General features: G+C 42.1%; 1 protein-coding gene across 5 annotated transcripts in view; it reads right to left on the bottom strand.

The window, feature by feature from the left end:
- The window catches only part of HECW1 (HECT, C2 and WW domain containing E3 ubiquitin protein ligase 1), a 270071-nt gene that overhangs the window by 5412 nt on the left and 243638 nt on the right, over positions 1-21021 (bottom strand). For all 5 annotated transcript variants that reach the window (XM_074890150.1, XM_074890071.1, XM_074890307.1 and 2 more), the window contains 5 exons: positions 16339-16437; positions 14804-14933; positions 10669-10815; positions 9174-9288; positions 7803-8001 (listed from right to left, as the gene is read on the bottom strand). In XM_074890150.1, coding sequence (XP_074746251.1) covers positions 7803-8001; positions 9174-9288; positions 10669-10815; positions 14804-14933; positions 16339-16437 — 690 coding nt within the window. The remainder of the gene's footprint in view (positions 1-7802; positions 8002-9173; positions 9289-10668; positions 10816-14803; positions 14934-16338; positions 16438-21021) is intronic.

The raw sequence follows: 21021 nt of genomic DNA, 5'->3' as shown, positions 1-21021 counted from the left end.
TAGGTGTTGCAGGGATCTGACAGGGATCTTCATGGAAAAGAATGCTGGAGGCCACTGAGGAGTTGGGAGTCTAGGCCCTGATAGAAAACTCCACTACTGTAATTGGGGTTGCTTTGAGTTTTTCCAAAAAAATGCAACTCACCCATACATCCAACATGAGCAGCTAGTAAGTTTTGCACCAGTGGACATGCATAATGTGATGAACTACACTGACAGAATGGGCTCAGCACGTGTTTATAGTGAGGCAGGGCTGACTCGCTGACTCCCTGATCATTCAGGGATCTGCTAACTGAAGAAGGAACTTGCTGAAAATGTTCCTGTAAGTCAGCTGTTGGCCATCTGCTACAAGTCTGGCCTTTAAATGTTATTTATTTGTAGTAGCCAAGGCAAAAGCAAAATATTTTGTGCAGAGCAAGCTGCCAATTTGATGACCCTCTCTTCCCCTAGTTCTAGCATTATATTTACCCCCAGTTGGCAGCACCTTCAAAAGAAGCCATGGAACGGGTTCCATGCATGCCTCCACCTTGTTGCAGCTTTTCTTGTAGCAGCAATCAGACCCAGATGCAGACTGCACTTCACTGTGTGAGGTGCCATACAGATGTGGAGCAAAGAAACAGTCCCTGCCCCAACAGTTCATCCATTTCACCTGACTGAAAAACTGTACGGCTCATTCAACAAACAGGGGGGCACATTTTCATTACAGTTGTTTCATTTTTTTTCAGTGAGCTTGGAGTTTTACATGATGCTAGAAGTATTTGTTTCCTCTTGCTCCCTCTGATAAATGTGAATTGACAAAACCCTACAGAAGGAAATGTAGCCTCAATGGCTAACAATGTCTAAGCTTCTGGCTTTAGAAGACTCGAAGTTGTTTTAATTTTAGCTTTTCTATCTCATACTTTAATCCAATGTTTCTTCTTCAAAACTGAAGCAGAAGAGCTATCTTGGAGAAACTATTTGAAACTGTGCTAGTCATCTCTTAGGCCACCCACAAAGTGAGAAAAATGATACTGATAGATGGGCTGGCCTGAGACTTGCAGATTCAGAGGGAGAGTTTTATCAAGCACCAAAGGTGAATCATTAAAAGCAATCAGGCAACTGAAATAGCCAGAGGCACGTAATCTTCACTGCATCACAGAATTTCAATTAAGAGAGCTTTTACCATCCTTTTTGCCATTCTGAATGAAGATTTGTTAGCTGGTTACTCTCAGAGAGTGTACAATAAACACAGTTTGCGGAAATGAGCTGGGAACATGTGAGTTAGTGAAAAAGGAACATTAATAAAGCCATTATTAAATACATCTCTTGAAATTAAACACGGCAGCTCATCTGTATTATCCATGAGTAGCCCTGCACTGTTTATTGTTTATCTCAGCAATCTTTGGCAGCGTAAGTTGTTTCTACAATCCATTGCCAATACTTATCAACCACTGGGAGTTAATTAACTGAAGGATTCTTCTAGTCCATTCAGAACATGTTTATCACAGGCAAGACAGAACCATTCAGAGACAGCCGGTCTCGAGGAGCTCAGCTGCCTGGCTCCAGAACTAGAAGCAGCATAGTCATGATGGCTATGGTGTGGATTCTGCTAATGTATCTTTTCTGAACTTAAAGTAATGGTACTTAACCATGGCACATTTAACTGTATGAGACCAGAGCATCTCAGACATCGCTGTCATGCATCCTATTGTGTGGTGCAGACATATCCCCAGCCACTGACTCTGGTGTTTTCTTTCTTGCAGACATGCACCTTGACTGATCATTATCCATCTCATTTCATACTGGTTATGAAACAAACTTGCAATGCTGTTGACTTGTAGTCATCCTTGACCTAGTCAAACTCAGAAAAAAGGTCAATTCCTTTTCCTGTTATGAGGTTTACAGAAGTTGGCTCTTCTACAGAAGGTCTCAAGGAATTTATTGTGGGGAGGAACTATTACAAAGAAAGGAAGAAAAAGTTAACGTGTCTAGAAACACTGAAGCATTTTGCCAAGCAATATTTTTGTGTTCTCCAGTTCAGCAACTTTATAGAAAAAAATCCTTTCACTCCAAAGAAGTCATCAAATCAGAAATGAAAACTAATTTTCAGGAGTACTGTGCAGGTTAGGATTACACTTCTACCTACTGAAGGGGCAAAACACAATATATTGCTAAGGGCAAAACCTGAGTTCAAATTCCAGTCTGTGAAACTGATGTGGAACTACTGCAACTCTGATGCAGTGAAGCCCACTTGATCTTACAAGAAGATAGTTATGTGCAAAATCGTCTGGTACACATTCAGCAATGGGCCTAATTGGTTCTTTGCTGCAACAGCCAGACATGGTGTCTACTCATGCGACTGAACAACATATTCTGCCTCACCTGAAATAAGAGAGAGGGTTGACTGGGACCCCTTCTCATGCAGTGTTCCCCCTCTCCTCAGTATTGCTGTGCATAGCACCCTTGCCTCTTGCAACTGGAAGCTGAAACCTTTATTTTCCAAACCAGACTAGAGACAAATTGCTCAGTCTCCAGTCTATTGTATCCATATGCTGTGTGATACTGCAGTACACAGGGCAATTAAGAGCAAGGTTATTTTCCATACTATCCACTGTTGTCTAACTCTGTGCCTGTCCTCCAAAGGGGTAAATTCCTCCTGAATGGTGTTGACCTCCTACTACTGATCCCAGTGAGAGTGACTACAGTAAGCATAATCCAGGGGATGCTTGCTGCACATACTGGGGTAAAAACATTACATCAGCAGTGCAAGAAACAGTCATAGCAATGAGAAAAATCTTTCTTCCCTTTTAAGCCTCCTACCACATAAGCCTGCTGACATTTGAGAGGGTGGTTCAGGGAGTGAGAGGTCTGGAATAAGAATTAGATTGGTAAGAGCTTTTATGGAAAGGCTTCTGGCTTCTCTAGAAGAAAACACAAGATAAAGTCATGTAAACCAACTCTGACCCTCATGTGCCCTCATCCTCCAGTAAGTAAAGCAGTAAATGGACCACTTAAAATTTCATTTTTCCTGGCAGTCTGTCTCTACTGCTCAAAGTAGTTTTGGTGGGTCTGAACCTTTAATCTTGTTCACTGTTCAGAGCTGTGCTGTTTCTTTTCTTTTAAGAATTCTCTCTGCAAATGATGAGTATAAGCTTTTAAGATTTTTGCATTCTTCTTTTCTTTGTCACTTCCTTTAATCCCCATAATGATGAGAGTCCAAAGGCACTCAGTGTGCACAGAACCCCCTCCCATCTTATTTATAGCTTGAACCTATCAACTAAAATAAGACTTGTATTCTAATGTAACCATGCCTGCCAGACAGAAACTGGGCATTTCCCCTTTTCACCTTGCTTTCTTTAGATGAACCCACAAAATCCTCTTTGATCAAACTCAGGACCCACAGGTATCAACTTTTGTTCCTTTTGTCTGCAAGAAGGAACACTTATATGCTCTCTGGGAACCACTGCTTAACAGACAAATGTAGATTTGTGGATGGTATTTCTGTTCTGTGTGAAAAAAGAGGAAAGAGAAGAGGGATGAGAGATAAGGAATGATAAAAGATGGCAAAGCACACACACTCAGTCCACTGGGAAAGAAGGAAATTATGAGAACAAAGTTCTTTGTAGTCACACTCAATCTTTTTTAAATTGCTATAGGGGATTCTGGAGTGATTAAATACTTGATCATCTAATAGGGAGGGACAGAATTCTCCTAGAAAAGATCAGATATTTACTAGCACTGGTAATCTTTATCATACATAACCCACAGACAGTATGGTGGTAATCACTAATATTACTCTGATGAAGGAAAATCTCTTTTGATGAAAGGGTAGTTGCAGCTCAGCACTGCTGGGGAAAGTGACCTCCTTGCTTCAGATGTGATTATTTGAATCACTGGGATACATGCTGAGGTCCTTACTTAATTGATACTCAAGCAGAAATAACCCTGGAGCTGACAGGATTTTTGGCCAGGTGAGGAGCGTGATCAGAAGATGGGGCAGTGGCATTTGTAGGCACTGAACACTTTTGCCAGCTGAGGATTTAAGAAGAGGTAACTGTTGCCTCTGATAGCTATGGTAGAAAACACTGATAGCTCTTTGCACAGGTTTGTTTTGGGCCAGGAGTTTTGCTCCCACAATATCAGATGAAGCTATGTTATTCCAGCTAGAAAGCCAGTGTCTGTTCATTAATATTTGGTGGGGAACAAAGAACAAGTTCTTGCAGAACTACTGCTAAACTGGTTCCATATTAAATATCTGCATGGCCCAGGAAAGGTGATGAAGAGAGGCTTCCTGCTTCAGAAGAGGCTATAGCTTGAAGAATTCTCCATCCATCCCTACTCAGGCAACCAGTTATGAGAAGTAAAATATGCAACTCCCTTTTGGGAGAAAGCTTTGCATATTAGATAAGGAGAGTAAAACTCAACCTTGATGAACAAGTGGTTGCACCTGTTATTTCACACAACAAGCTACATCAGTTTGGAAGAAACCATGCTGCAGATTTACATTGACAGATGTGTAAATCTGGCAGTTTCTTTGGAACCCGCTTTAGGGTCATCGTCTAGAGATCCGGGATTAGAACATCATCTCTGAGCTTTGACTTTCTAATGTGTGTGTCTCAAAGTAAATATAGATAGGAATAATGCGTCTGGTACACATGCACACTCCAGAAATAAACCACTGGTGTAATCTAACTCTTACTTGTCTTAGATGAACATACTACACCACCATGAATATCCTGTTCATGTAGGGGAACTGGTACTGATGAACAAACAAGTCCACCAATTCAGAATGAAGTTACCAGATTCTCAACCTTCCTGAAAAAGTCTTGCTTATCCTCAGTGCTTTCAAGAAGCACTCTAGGCATTACGTATTAGTGGTTATTCTTCGAGAAGTGTTGCATTTTAGAAATTTACACCATACCTCTTTTCTGGGAGTGCCACGTTGCAGTTGCAAGTGCAAAAGCATGGCTCGTTTAAGTCTTATCACATCTCTGCTCATTATAAGCAAATGGCAGTTGCCAAAGTGTAAGGACAAGATGTAAGGGAGAGTCACCTAACTACTTTGGCCATCTGGAGCAGGAGTGAGAGAATACAGAAAGAGTCTTGGACTCTCCTAATACAGCTAAAAGTTATCTTGACACTTGTAAAGCAGCTGAAAACCCAAAGGCCAGACTAACCTCTCCCCAGTGACCCACCATCTACCTGGATGTCAGGAAAGCCAAATGCATCAGCATTATGCAAACTTCCATAACACCTCTCACAGCATTGCATTTATTGGGTCAGGGCCTAAGAACTAAGGCCAGTAATTAGGAGGTGCAATCCATACCTAAGCACATAAACGACTAAATCTGATGATTGCTAAGATACAAGAAAGCTGCGTTTTTCTCCTAGGACTTTGAAAATGTGGAGCAAGGGTAACACTGTGAAATTGCAGGAATTGTTAGAGGGAGAAGGGAATTTCTTGTGGTTTATTTTAAACAGCTAAAGTTCGTTACACTCATATTGTATCACAGGGGGCAAAAGGCCTACAGGATATGACATAAGACTTTTTTTAGCCTCTAAGTCTAAGTAAATAGGTAAGTAAATCTAAATAAACATGAGCAATCCATAATCAGGCATTTAAAAGAAGTTTAAAAAAACATTTATTTAGTTGCTTAACTAAGGATTTAGGGAGCCTCCAGCTTTAGCCTGTGTGTTTTATGTATTTCTTAACACTGTGTACACTTGGCAGCACCCCATAATTTTATAAAAATGCAGGTAATAATTCACAGTGATCAAGCTGTGTTTATTCCCCATGAGCAAGTGTTGTTTCTCTTTCCCCTGGCTAAAATGAATGCAGAGCTCTAAGACTTCTAAAAGGTGCTAACAACTTTCACCTGGAAAAGAGGCCTCTTTCAGGGCGAGCAACAAGTTCAGTGATCAGCAGACAAACATAAAGTCGTTAATGTGAATATCTTGGGGCTAACTGAATCTAGGTCATAAGTAATGCCTAGGTTCACAAAGAAAGTTAAGCAGAGCAGAAAGAGGCCAATTACCTTTTCAGAACTTGATGGGTCAGCCCAGGGCATTTTCTGTGCACCCGCGAAGGTCCACCCTCCCCTCTCACCCCTCTCCATCCCAGAAGGAGTGCAAAGAGAGCTCTGCAGAAATGCTGCACAAATCTGTGACTTCCAGTTGCTGCCTGTCTACAGGCAGGCATGCCCTTGGCCAGCTCGGAAACCCTTAAATAGAACCAGACTACTATATGCTGCAAAAGGAGGATCTGGCCTACGCATAGCAAACTGTAGCTCTCAGGCTTTCTTTCCATCCATATTGTTGGCTGAAGCTCAGTAGGCATGAGTCATCTCATTGACCTTACATGTTTTCATCTGTTTTTAAATCTCAGTGCCTACATCTAGCTTTCATGTAGGCTCTAGTTCTCCATATAGTCTCTGCAGAGTCTTTATGGTCGATGGACATCAATCAGAATGTACCAGGTGTGATTCAACTGAGCTATTTTAAAAGTCTGTGTTTAGGTGTGATGAACTGTGCCTCAAATACCCGTACTTCCTTTTTCCTGACTTTAGAGGGAGTCCACACAAGATGTCAGCTCTGAATGTCTGCTGATACAGTACTCTGGTCCAGCTTCTGCACCTCCCCACTGCATAAACATGGGCTTGAGCAGGCTTCGACTAAGAGAGGGACCATATTTGGACTTTCCCTCTCCAGAGGACTCTGGAGGTCTGCTCAAGTCCATGTCTTATAGTATGCTTCTGGGTAAACAACATGGACGGCAAGTAACTAGAAAACTGGACCAGATCCCATTCATTATTAATTGATTGAATATATTTGCAAGGTCTGCAAGAAGAAATTTTTGCTCTGTGCCAAGAAAGTAGCCTCCTTTGGACTGCAGCTGAAAGCAAATGATAAGAGCAGGAAGAAAGCATCCTTCGGAGGGCAAATGTTATGTAAAAGGGTCACGTAGCAAAAGTACCTCAGAGGTGCTGAGATGTGGCCCCATGAAAAATGCTCTGTAATTCAGGGGGGCAGAGCCTCAGGCAACTGTAAGGACATTCAAGAAAAGGTAACTCACTTCAGTGAGAAAGGATGAGTGCTGGTCATGGGTAAAGCGCTGGAGCAGAACTCAAACCTGAACATATCCCTGGCTGTGCCTTGGGTGGCCTTAGCCAAATCAGACCACCCCTCTGTGCCCCAGTCCCTTTGTTCTGAAAAGGAAGATGACCTCTCCTTTGGGAAGCACTGTGAAGTCTATTGACTCTGTATGAGATTACAGTTCATTTGCTCTTGCTCCTACTTGGCTGACTGAACTGGATGTAACAAATTGGGTATTATCACCGCATGGTCTGAAGTCCCTTCACTAAGCTTCTTCGTGATGAAAAAGTGGAACCATCAGAGCAAATGAAAGGATTACGCTCAGGTCTCTAGCCAAAACTCAGAGACAGATTCTGGCTTTTATGGCTCTGTAAACTCACAAGTATTTGTACTAGTATTTTGGAAGTAAAGGGAACCGAATCAGCTGACAGGCTCCTGCTGGTCTGGATCTGTTCCAGAATCAAAATAAGAGAACTAGGTTTAGACCTATGGAAATCTTTACCTTAACCATTTCCCAGGATTCAAAGTAGTTTACATTGAGCCTGCAAATCAAAAAGGCAGCAAAAACCCCCACTTTTCTCTGAATATAACTACAGAACAAACTTAATCATTTCTTTGCTGTTTTAAGATGTCCTTACTGTATTCATTATCTTTCACTGGCAGAGACATTCAACAAAGTACCAGGCTCACCTTTCTCACCGCACTTCTGTCTTTGTATCCTAGTTGGGACATACCTTGGAAGGGAGGTTATTTTCCCCCATTTCTCTATACAGAAGCGCCGTAACCCATTGCTCCCCCGGAGAGCTGCGAAGCCCTCGTACGGCACGCTTGATGTTCCAGTGACGAACTGCAACAACCGGAGTCTCTGCTCATTGTTAAATCTCTCCACTGCTGCCCAGAACCACCGTATTACTATGTGTCCATCATGGTAACCTAAACCAAGAAGCAAGAGAGAGAAAATAAAAGCACCCCCTCTAAGTGGGAAGTGTAGTATCAAAATTTGTTCCCACTAGCACAGGGCAGTAGATCTCCAACTGAAAAGATCCTGACCTAACAATGTGTCTTGTTCTTGATGAGCAGTAGGTCCCAGCCCCAATCTTGTCCTGGCTGTGGCTACTATAATATTACTAACTCATTTGAAACCCTGAAACTCGAATATATATTTGAGGTACATTGGCCTCTCACAAATCACTTGGCAAGAACTGGAGTTACCTGCATGAGATATAAAAGACCAAGTGCGATATGCCACACAGTGAGAGTCCTAACGGCTTAACAATTTCTGGTTCCTAAACAAATTCTCTTTTGGATTGCAATAGTGTTCAACATATGGAGAGGAGTTTGCTGCCGCAAGCCCTTGCCTGGCAAACTTCCCACCTGAGGGACTCTGTGCCTTGATTTGTGCTAGTGAAAGCCAGTGTAAACCCAGGCTGAATCTGTTTCAATAGCTAAACAGAAAAAAGTAGGAGGAGAATAACTTCAGGGACCAGCTGTGCTTGTGGTAAGCTGCGTATTTCAAGGTAACACAAAGGCTGGGCAGTGAGCAGCAAAGACCGACACCTTGTTTTTTAGAGGAGGATATGTGAACCTCAGGGACTTTCCTTTTGTAGTGCAGAACTGGTGGATTTCGCATTTATCCATTACCCAAGGCAGCCTGGATAAATCATGCTCAGAGTTTAAAGCAAAACCAGGCCAAGCAGTAGAGGAGAAGGGAAAAAATCCAGCTTGACATAGTTTAGGCTGAGGGGACAGTTAAGCAAGATCTGTATGTTGTTGAAGTGTAATTTGGAACAAACTTTTAGACCTAATACTGCAAATCCTTTTCAGACTTTAACAGTCAAAACTCCTGTTAAGTCGGTAGGAATTGAGTGGTAAAATCTGGATAGAAGTAGCAGAAGCAATTTCAGTATTATTACATCTGTTGATCCAAACCTGAGATCTTACTTATTTTATTTCACGAGTTATTCTTCATAAAAACTTCCTGAAAAAAATAGGGCATTTCCCTCCAGAAAGACAGAAGGAAAAGATGGACCAAGTCTTTCATGCTTTAGACCAAAACCAGTCAAGTTATTAGTGTTATTATCAGTTATTATCAGCAGGCAGTTTACCTCCACGATATTCTGTGTTGTTACGCCAGTCATTAAGATCTATTTCTGCAGTGCCAGCTATAACCAGCTCCAGTTCTCTGGCATCAAAAACAGAGACAAGCCTGGAGTCTACAACCTGGAACAAAAAACACTTGTAAGCACAGTTTCAGACTGGAAATAAAGCAGATGCAATGTCTTGTAAGCCTATGGCTCTGATGGTCAGCTCTTTATTCTGACAAAGTCTGCATGCTGGCAGGTGACTTCCACTCCTCTGCTGATAAATCTGTGCTCTTCTTCAGGTGATGTTTTGAGCTGCAAACAATGACACATGAGATTTGACCACAATGAAACAATGCAAGTGGCAGGACATAATCTGTGCAGAACATTCTTCATTGTTACATTAATTCTGACAAGTGATTTTGATAGTCAAAGACTGGATTTGTAATATAGAAAATTTAAGTTATATTTGTTTCTCATTGGAATTTGATTACAATTGTGTAGCAGTGCCCTCAGGTCTTCATCCACTGAAGATGGTTCACTTTCATTATGTGAAAACAAAAGCTTTAACAGCCTGCAGCACTCACAGGGAGAAGAAGCTAGGGAACCATATGCACACTTTAGTTAACTATATGGAGTCAGCCAACCCCTTTCTACAGCAAAGGGCTGACCAAGTCTGTTCAGCTACAAAGCCACCCTCACTCTGCCCCCAGTGAATGTCAGTGCACGACTGCTTGGAACCATCAGTTATCAGTATTATTCTGCGTGTCCATTATCTGCTGTTTCATTTTGCAGGGTTGCCATTCTTTCAGTTTATTCCCCTCTGCGAGACAGCCCTCAACTTCTACTTATATTACACAGCTGTCAGGGCAAGATACATGTTTGAATATGAGTAGTAAGGGGCAAGAATAGATGTCTATAGGGTTTAGTCAGCAAAGTCACAGATTTTCATCCAGTCTTTTGCAGTTCTTGTAGCAGCTCTTCCAGAAGGATGTTCTCAGATCCAGGTCTTCAGCAAAGATAAACTAGCAAAATCCAGGGTTAACAACAGAGCAGCATCCATGAATACCAGCAAGAATATAGCTGATTGCATCCAAGGACCAACTTTATTGGAATGGGTCCCTAAAGATAGAGTGTGTCACACCAGCTCCTTACTGAAGCATACGATTGTTCACAATCTTCTTTTTTATCACAGCAGGGTGAAACAAAATGTGCAAATGCCTACTTCCCTTACTACGTGAATGGAAAGCAGTATCTTTCTTAACTCTGGTTCATTATGCTTCATCATATTGAGAACACACATTTCATATCAATAACACACATTTCTTTCCTTTCTCCCTTAATGCTAAACATGGCATATCCAAGGTCCCTGTCTCTACAGATCCAAGCACTCCAATTCCTTGCCACCTGTGGTGTCTGTTTAGCTGTTTCCTAGGGTACCAATGAAGCATAGTTTAACCATGGGGACATCTCATTCGGATGAGGAATGGAAGACTGGGAACATAATTTTGTTACTTACTTCGTAGAAGCCACGGACCAGGGCCTCTGTTTGCTGAACCACTCCTCGTTCTACTCGCCACTTAACCATTCTCTCGATGTACTCTTTTTTGTTCTTTTCTGTCACTGCTGTATTTGCCCCTCCAGATTTCAACTCTCTCTCTGTCACCTATGGAACAAAGATAAATAGTGGTGTAGCAATGTATGGATCACATAAATTTCAAATTTAAGCTGTACTTGGAAAATGTAAGTGAAAAATCTAACAGCCATATTTCTGGTTGTGGCCTCCTGGCCTCTTGTCCGTTTGCAGTGGAAACAAAAAGGATAATGAGGGAACCCCCCTCAGCCCCAGCCCTAGCCTTAACCCCAGCTGAAGCTAGACTGACCTTTCGGTTACTCCAAACTGTACCCACAACTGATTCGGAGAGCACCTTCTGTAAGCCATGTACAATGTGCCACTCTGGCCGCTCTTTTTATCCTTCTCCTCCCCTCCTCAAGGAGTTGCAGAGAGGGTGACAGCCACACCAGCTTTCTACGTGCTGTAGATTATCCAAGCAACGGTATGGGAAACAACAGGATGGAGAGGCAATCATATTATTGGAATAGGCAAACTGTTTTTCCAACTGGAAGGGATATCTACTTGTCTCTTAGGCAACAAGTGTTACCCTACCCCAAGTGCTAAAAAAGTGTTTACTCAGAAATGCCAAAAGCCAAAAAAATTATCACAAAACGAATACTCCCAATACACTACCTAAGCAAGACCTGTACAACACCCTGCACAGATGACAAATATAGTCAGTGTGGGATTCAGAGTTTTGTATCAGCCATCCAAACCTGAGAAGTGTTTGTACTGTAAATAACTTTTTTTAAAACCAAGAGCTACAGCATTTCATTGCATTTTAATGGTTAATTTAGTTGTCTTGGGTTACTAAGGCTTAAGATTGAGAAGGGATTTAAGGAATCAATCTAGATTCTACCCAGCAAACACATACTCCTTCTCACATATGACAGAAAACAATATTTATCTTGCAATTATTTTCACATTCAATCTAGTGGATTTAAAAGGAAGAATGTTTTGCTGTCCTCTTCAGTCTTCTACTGTTATAACAATGATGTCTAGCACAGATAGTGAGCTGCATGAATACATATTCATTATTTGTATTATTTACATATTATTTATATTATTATCTATTTATTAGCTCCACAGACAGCACACAGCATATATAGTATTTAGGTCACTTTACTTGAGGGACCTGTTGTAACACTATGAATTATGGAAACACTGAATGAGTCATCTAATCTGTAGCTTTGTTGAGAAACAGCAAGAACAAGTAAGGTTGGATGTAATGGCTTAGGAATTCTTAGCTGGTTCAGGTTAAATTCCCAAATGTAATGACTGCATCACCATTATACAAGCAACGCTGCATCGTCCAGAGGGTAAGACTCTGGCCCAGCTGCCACGCTCTATTCTTCAAGACTGTGTGGCATTAAGATACATCTGTCAAAACCAAAGACTAAATGTTGTCTAGCTTTAAGCACAACCTTAAGTCCAGATGTTCTAAATCTCCTGCAAGACTTCCCACAAACACCTAGACATGCTGGTGATTTCTTTAACTTCTCAAATACAACTAATTATCTAGAATTGGAGGCAGGCAATCAATAACAGTGTGTCCCTATTTTTTCTTTCTTGTTCATAGAGGCATTAACCACAGTTGTGAGCTAGGATTCACAATCATGTTTCAGACTAGCAAGGAGACGTTTCAACCAATCTAGCCCACTCCTTTTACCTGACCAGAGCAATTGCCAGGGCTCACAGACAGGCTGTATCCACATACAGAGCTCAGAGACAGGCCTGGAAGAACACTTTCTACCATGAGACAGGACTTAGGGTCACAAGCAACTCACACCTCTCTCTGTCTTATAACTGATATTCTCAAATTGGCATCCAGTCTCCACCAGTAAAAATGTGTAACGCTTGGTTTGACATCGTATCTTTGCTGATACAGTAGCGCTCCAGGCTCCAATATGCAAGAAGGCTAGAACTCCTCAGTAGTAAATTCTAATGAAAAAGGTACCAAGAAAGAGGATTTGGCCTGAAAGGCTTAAAAGCTAAATACATGTTGAGAAAAGACAAGAAAGAAAAAATGAAAGAAGTAGTGACTGGTCCATAATAAAGTCATTGTGGAAGCAGGACAAAAGGGCCATAACCCATCCACCACACAGCTTCTCAAAGAACCACTATTTCTTGTTTCCCTTACCCAACCTTTAAAATCCAGCTTCCCAAATATTAGCAGAGCTCCCACTGTGATGTACACTTGCACATGTATCCAGCAAAGCAATGCTTAGACGGCATTTAAGTGGTCAGATACTCTTGGCATGCAAGAATTTCCCACTGGGATCCATCTGTGAGCATAAAATGTGACTGCGATTTCTTCGTTATTTTGCTGTCAGCACTTAGCAAATTTCAGAAGGGCGAAAATCTCACTCTCACTTAGGACTCTTGGATTCTGACAGTTGTAACTCACAGTGAGAACTGGTTTTTCCCCATCATTAGATCTAGCAAGGTTAGTGTCTAGTACATACGAAATAAAGCACTAGACAACATGATAACCAGCATCAAAATCTGTCTTTTAGTGCTCTTTTGCTTTCATATCACAGTATCTATAACAGATTGTGATTTTTTTTCTATTCTCTTTGGAGCCACCTCTTATCTTCCACAACAGACTCTTTGGGGAGAGCATAACAAGTAATTAGTGTGCCAAATATTACCTTCAGATGCATCAGGGCAATTCAGGCTGAGATTCTTACCCAACTTTGTAGTATTCCAATGTAAATACAAACCTGTCTCATCTGTCTTTGTGAGTATGTCTGTATGTTTCTGTCTGTCATTGTGCATTAGTCTTACATAGCCATACTTTCCAGGGAAACCACTGTACTGTCAGTTGAATGTCATGCAAGCTCTCAGCTCAAAGCCCATGAAAAAACCCTTGCATTTAAGTCTGTGGAAAAACAGTGTTATCACTCCTGCAGAGGCCTCCTACTTAATTTCTTCCACCCCATCCTTTTCATTTCATCCACCCTTGACTCTGCTCATCCTTCATGACCTTGTACTGTAAGGAGACTAAGGCCAGTTTTGAAAATATCCCCTGAAGCCTTGCTTGCTTTCTGTTACTTTCAAGCTTATAGCTGAGCAACCCTTTTACTCTCAAGGCCAGAATCACTCCCCTCAGAAACTAGCCTAACTCTCCCCTAGCTTGCAGAGCTACGCTAGCTCTATGCAAACTCCTCCTGTCAACTTTAATTTCAAGGGCTAAGAGCCACTCTGTATATTCCACTTGATCTCTCTGCTCCCATTGACACTGTGTGTGCTTCTGCAGTACTCGGTGAGCTTGGTTATTCAGCCTATCTAGTTTTCAGTATCTCCTTGAAGGCCCTTAATCTTGGTCTGAACATTGCTTTGGGTCCCTTCAAGGCTTTCCAGAGACAGTTACAATCTAGCAAAGAGCAGCAGGGCTTCAGTGCAAGCCAAAGAATCCCACAGGAGACACTTGTTCTGGTCACCAGTCTGCACTTATGCCAGGGTTGCACCCTATTTAAGGCTATAGTTATCCAGATCAGCTAGGTTAAAGAGAATTGTCTGATTAAGGTAGAGTTGAGTGGTAGAAAGCATAATGAATGGATGTACATACCAAGTTGTTAAGTAGGTGCAAGGTAAGTAGGAGACACAGAATCTAACAGGGAGATATCAGACAAAATAATGATGAGAGTTGCCAGGTCCTACACCACCTGCCAAATGTTTTTCTCCCCTCCTAACACCCCCATCCTTTCAGTCACATCAGCTTTAGGTTACATTGCTTGCATTCACCGAATGCCACATCTGTGTGAACTATGCCCTGGAGAGAAGAGCTGCACTCCACAGAATTCCTCATGCTCATCAGTGTGTGGCTCAACAGGCCTGTAGGGGGGCTGGTATTTTATATTATACACCCTAAGAATAAACATCTGCATTGAAACAGGTGGCTTGAAAGAAACAGAAGGTAGGAGAAGAAAATGTTATTGAAAGGCTAAAGGATCTGTTCTGACAGAAAGATGTTCATCATGCTCAACTTTGTCAGCTTCAGATTTGCTTTTCAGATGTTTTGCATAGCTGTGCTCACCTGTCCAAACACCTCCTCGTTCACTGTGAAGGTGAGATCCAGGATGTCTGTGATGTTATTATCCTTCATCCACTGCAAGCTCTGATGGAACTCTTCATCCAGGTACTCCAAGTCACTTAAGTCACATGGCCTGATCGCGAGGCAAGAAAAAAGATGTAGCTGAATATATGACCCCATGACTACTGGCAGGATGACTTACTACTAAGAATGTGAACAAATTTATGCTGAAGATCCAACATAAAGCTGGTGTTCGTTTGGTTTTGTTAACATCAAAGCCTGTTACACAGACCCTCTGAAAGCAGTTCTGCAACTGTCTGCTTTGCACGGCTGGGCTCAAGGCCAAATCTGTTGGCTGCCTGCACTATTTGCTGTCAGAAGGCACCCCTGGGGCTTGATTTTATGTGAATCTTCAGGATGCCCTGCACTTCAGAGCACACGCTTACCTTCTGTGCGGATGGGCCCCACCATGTGGTGCCTGGCTGCTTCCATGAATCTATCATCCTTGAGGTGAGCGCACAAGACCGACACAAGGCAGACCAGGCAGCCTAAATTTCTGCTAATAAGGAGCCGGCCTTGTTTGTGGAAAGGGCGCGTGGATGTTAGGAGCAGTCTGGTTTCAAATCCCCTGAAGGGGCCATAAGGATGCAGGGAGCACTCTTGGTTTCAGGCTATTTCCAGACTAGATCAGATACAATATAGATATGGACCCCAGCAATACTCATTGTTTGAAAAAAATATATTAATACTTGTTAAAGAACTCAAAGGACTAGTAAGACAAATACCTTTGCTGCTTTGGAACCATCTTAATTGATAAACTATATCAGCTAAGCTTTATTCTGCTCTTTGTCATTTAATTGCAGTTGTGACTTACTACTTACAGCTTTTCTTATTGCTGCAAATTTTATGTACCTTGTCTTATTGTAGTCTATTAATTAAATAGGGACAGATTGTCAATTAAAGTTAACCTTATAAACTTGACACTGAAAGTAATATATTACTGGTAGCTGCTGCTTACTAATACAAAAGAGAGTAGAAGACCAACAAGAAGCATTCAACTGTTTGTATCTCCATTAGCATTCCTAATTAACCTGAGTTGTGTTTTAGAATGAAAACCTACTCCACCAGTGAGGCATGAGAAATTATATATTTTTCTTAATATGACCTTCCTTTTTCTGTGGTTTTATTTTGTTCCATCAAAGATTCTTTCCAGTCTTCCATGTAGTTGAAGTTTGATAACTTTTCATCACTAGTAAACTCTGGAATTATGGGTCAGTACTTTTAAATGTGTGTTCCTAAATGTCATACTTATTATGCACTTTTATCAACACAGATAGCATTTATGAAAGGCAAGTTCTTGGAGAAAGTAAAGAAAAATTAAAATGCGATGGTTTTCTATCACAGACCAACAGTAGAAAGAACCTGAAGGTCGGAGTGCTTGAAGCAACTCCGCAAGGGTCTGTGTTGTGTTTCTGTAGGACTCACTGCAGGAACACGGATTCTGCACGGTTTCTGCATGGTTGCATGCTTATACTTACAGCCTTAGTAGTGCTTTGTAGAATGGCCTTGTGAAGAAAGCATCAAGAAGGTACTGATGAATGAGAGCAAGGCCAAGAATACGACCGCTGAACCTGAACCTGGGATATAAAAATGCAGAGCAAATGAAGTGTAACTCAAGACATTCAGCATAGAAACTTAAACAGATAGCAACTGGTTTTTGTTTCTGACTTAGTTTCTTACATTTATTCATTTACTTCTTTTTCTCCAATACCTAACACCACCCCTTACACCTCTGATCAATAACGGATCTCTTCTTTATCCATCTCCTACAGTACCCATACGTGCAGCTGGCACGTCATGTGCTCCCCTGTGTCAAACCAATAAACGCTCTGAAGACTCACCTTCTGTGATCTTTAGTTGAATGTTCCAATACAGACTGACTCCATCAAACACAATATTTAGCCAGTGAAATACTGTAATACTCCACCTCAGCAGAAAACATACTATCAAAACAGCTGCAAAGGGTATTTGGTGAATCAGTATATCCAGTTTCTGACGGTTACAACCCTTTCCAAAGTGGGGCTTTAAAGTACTTTAAAAGGTTAGCGAGTTGACTTTATAGAGGGAAACTGAAGTTCAAATAAGTTAACTGTTGTGACCAAGGACACATGTTAAAGTCAGCATCTAAAGCTCAGGCAAGCTGTCCCCAGACCCCTTTAATGGTGATGCTCGGATGTGTTCAGTATTTACATACTCTTGCGTTTGGTTTTGTTTTCCAAGAACAACAACCCCCGTAGTCCCGCTCCAAATACACTCAAATAGTGCCCCGCCCATTACAATATGTGACTTGTGATGATAAGCTCTTAAATTTTTCTTTCTATGATTTCTGCTATGACTTATTAGTCTTCCATCGAGTCTGGCTTTAAATCAGTAACCTCAGACAGAAAAATACAGAACTGGTGTGAATCCAGGTGAGTTTGTTTTTTGTAAGAAAAACCCCCATCACCCATCCAAAACCTGCTTATTTGTAAAAAGGGAAAAGAAAAAAATCCAACATCCCAAATGCGAGCACTCCAAGCCTGAGCTGACTGACATCATAGTAAAGTTTTATTGCACAAAAGATGAGAAACAGATCAAAAAGCCGAGAAACCATTCCTACAGGAACCAGTGCAAAGACCCCTCCTGCATATGAATGAAACATGAGTCTCATTGTAATAAAAGCGGCGCAGAATATCCGTTCAGTCAAGTTTATGCTCATGGGACAGAACAACAAGTGCTTAGTATGTCAAATGGGGCACAAAATAGCATGCTGTGGGCCCAATTAGCATTTACATCACCACAGGAGCTGCCTCCGGGTCCCCTGCATCCAAGAAAGGTGCTTATGATATGCAGCTGACGGCTAACAGAAGCGTGATTATATTACCCTCTTACAGCTGTTTCCACAGCAGCAACAAAAGGCAGCTGTTGGGTCTAGTTAGGACCTGCTTCGCTTCACTTGTGCTCCAGTGCAGTGTTTCCAGCAAAAAGCAATGAAAAGAGAGGGAGCTGACACAATGAAAGCACAGTGGAAGCCAGACAGCTCAAATCCCAGAAATGCTGAGCCTGTAATCCATCAGTTTTATAGCACCTTCAGGATCTATAATCAAGTCCGTTTGTCCTAAATAATGCATGTCGGCTTTTTTGGTTTTGTTCTTCACCACCCTCATCCATCCCTATACATTCTGAAAGCGAACACTGAATGAAAATACTATGAGCACTGGGTGTTCCTCACCACAGTGCTCACCCCATGGCTACTCGACTGTGCTGGGCAGGCAGGAGCCATTTGGAATAACGTAAACCCGAAAGCAAATTGCCAAGAAAAGTCTCACAGATTTGGGAATGCTGTTTCTGCTAAGAAATTGCTTGAATGTGTGAACAGCACTGGTCTTCTCCTTGCTGCTTGTATCACTTCTCTACCTCTACATGGCTTTGAGGGCGTTCATGCAAAGCTGACATGAAAGGGTAGTGCACCTAGATCAAGGTGTTTACAATCACGAGCACGTGTCGTGGTAGCCGTTAATGGTGAGTTTAATTTGATCGGTGCCTTACGGCAGAACTGTATCAAACCCTTCAAAGGCCACGGGCAGCGCTTCTGTGTGAAAGGACTAAGTCCGGTGGCCAGCCTAAGCAAACGTGGGGACAGCAACTCTAGGTTGTGTGGTCCATCAGTCTGGCCTTGCACTTGCAGCCCTCTGGGACACACCAGGGCTTGCTCAAGCTGGGGGCCTGACTGTGGTTCCACAAGTGCAGTACTAACTGGTCTGGATAAACGAGATGAAATAATTAACAAGACGTTGCCACTCCTGGTGCCTGTCAATACAACAGATAAAAAAGCTCTGTTGCAGGCTGTGTTTCTTGGCAGTATCACCCCAGCAGACACAGTGCTTTGTGGCCAAAGCATGTGAGTTTTCCAGCCCACAAACCCTTCCACCCTTTCACACAGCTTTGGTATCTCTGCAGGGCCTGACTATACCTGACTCTCTGATGTGAAGAGCGGTGTAAGAGAAGGTCCTCTGGCCCCTTGTCCGTTCTGGACAGGGCCAGGGACCACAGGTGACGCTTCTGTGGGCCAGCAGTGTACCAAGAAACATGGACCTATCCAAAGGGAGGCGTTTGCTACTGTTCTCAGAGGACAACTACACAGCCTATCTGCATGCGTGTCCACACAGCACATCAAGCTGCCGCCACAATCAGCCAAGCGTAACAGTCCTAGTTAAAATATATCAAAACGTACAGAAAAGCAACAAGAAATTGCCCTCCTTACAAAAGTCAGTTAAAACAAAACCAGACTTTTGTGTTTGTTTCTTCCTGAAGGATTTAGAGCATGGGTGAGATTCAGAAGTGTGCGAGACAGTCCCTTCAGAAAAAACAAGCATTTTTTGACAGAATAAGCAGCACAAAGGTAAATCCTGGCCGGAGGGCACATACCTTCCTTAAACCTGACTTACATTTATCTTTCCAAGGAACGGTAAAATGCTTGTTTGATTTCTTTCTAGCAGGAAAGATGGCTTGGGAGAGGTGGGGAATGTGAGGTCTTGCTCTGGCCCTTTCTTTCAACACCCTTCCCTTTCAGAGACAATTATTGAGTCTGAGTAATGTGCTCCGGCAGAGAAGGGAAACGGGCAGGGAGTTAATGAACAGGAAATGGTGGAATGAGGGACAGAATTAACGAGCAGGAGAGCTGCTCTGGTTTGCCTGCCTATTGACACAGTTCATCCACTCAAAAAGGACATTGTGTGCACCTGCTTTCTGGCTTTTAACAACACTACTCTTTGACCTATTTGCCGAAGTTTCCACACTACCCAGCTAGCTCCCTTTCCTTCTGGAGGCTGCAGGTGCCCCTGAAACAGCCTGTTTTCACAACAGCCTGTTGCAAAATAACAGGCTCATTCTCCTCAGTGGGACTCTCTGCATACTTACTGCATGTCTCTGTACACAGGGAGAGACAAATCCATATGCTGTAGCAGCAACTAAGCAATAAATTTTCCTCCAATTGCAGGTGAGTCACAGGAAATTTAATTTACGCTGGTCCTTATCATATAGCAGCAGAGTAAGGCAGGACCTATAATGACCCTTTGTTACAGGGCTCTCTTAACTGGTTGAATGAAGGCAGCTCTACTTTATATGACAGTCCTTCCTTGGATTCAGATGGAGAATGATGTACCTCAACAAAATTGTAATCTATGTGTACAGGGGAAGAATGGTTTTTATCATTCTACAGGGGATGCTTTGGTAACCATGCCTTGCGGGCTAAATTGGCTATGGTATGAGAAACTTTAAATCCTAAACAGAGGAAGCACCTGCTGGGATTAAAAAGATTGAAAATCTTGCAAACCTTATCTCACTCAAACATGTCAGCTGGGTTGAAGTGTGCCCTTCTTGATGCAGTAGCTTGTGAAAAAATATTCAAAGAAGGGCTCAAGAGAGATGAATATAATATGGTTCACATCAGATTTGAAAATGTCATTTTCCTTTCACGAGGCTACTGAAAACTTGCTGTCATCTGTAAGACGAATTTACATATTCTGTTGCACCAGTTTTAAAGCTTTTGACTGTTTAATCGTGCAGATGAACTTCTGGCCACCTGAAAGACAAGCTGAACAAATGAGGCTGCACTGCATACAGGATTTCTGCCCTTGGCAGCCATTCTAAGGGAGAATGATCTTTGGCAGGTGGATGCAGCTGGAGAACCTATTAGCCCTTCCACAGTGGGAGAAACTGGACCTAATCTCAACCATTATTAGATACAAGAGGATCTAAAAAGGAGAAAGTATTTAGAAGGACCCATTCATGGGAAAGGCTTCACTCTGAACATGCATCTTATTACACAACAGAGAACTCAGTCAGGAACCCCAAATTTGTAGGAAAGCAGGCGTTATGGGTTCTAGAGGTTGTGGTACAGCTTGTTTTAAAGGACAGTTAAACCCTCCATTGTTGTGAAGACACTTGTGAGCATCCTGAAGGCCTGAAACTACTGATTAAAGTAACTAAAAATCCAGTCTTATAGCCTAAAATACTGTGATTTGCAGTCTTGTGATCTGGGGCGGGGGGACAGACAACAACACGCTGAGGAAAATGTAGTGATTCGTGATGTCTGAATTTTGGTTGGAATCACCCGCACTAGCACTTTTTAAATGAAGAATTTTTTTTGTGTGCAGTGAAGTTCAAAGAATGTGTATTTT

Source organism: Strix uralensis, chromosome 1, assembly GCF_047716275.1.
Source record: "Strix uralensis isolate ZFMK-TIS-50842 chromosome 1, bStrUra1, whole genome shotgun sequence".
In the NCBI taxonomy this organism is placed as follows: Eukaryota; Metazoa; Chordata; class Aves; order Strigiformes; family Strigidae; genus Strix; species Strix uralensis.
Note: the sequence above shows the minus strand (reverse complement) of the source record. Positions and strands in the feature narration are given on the sequence as shown.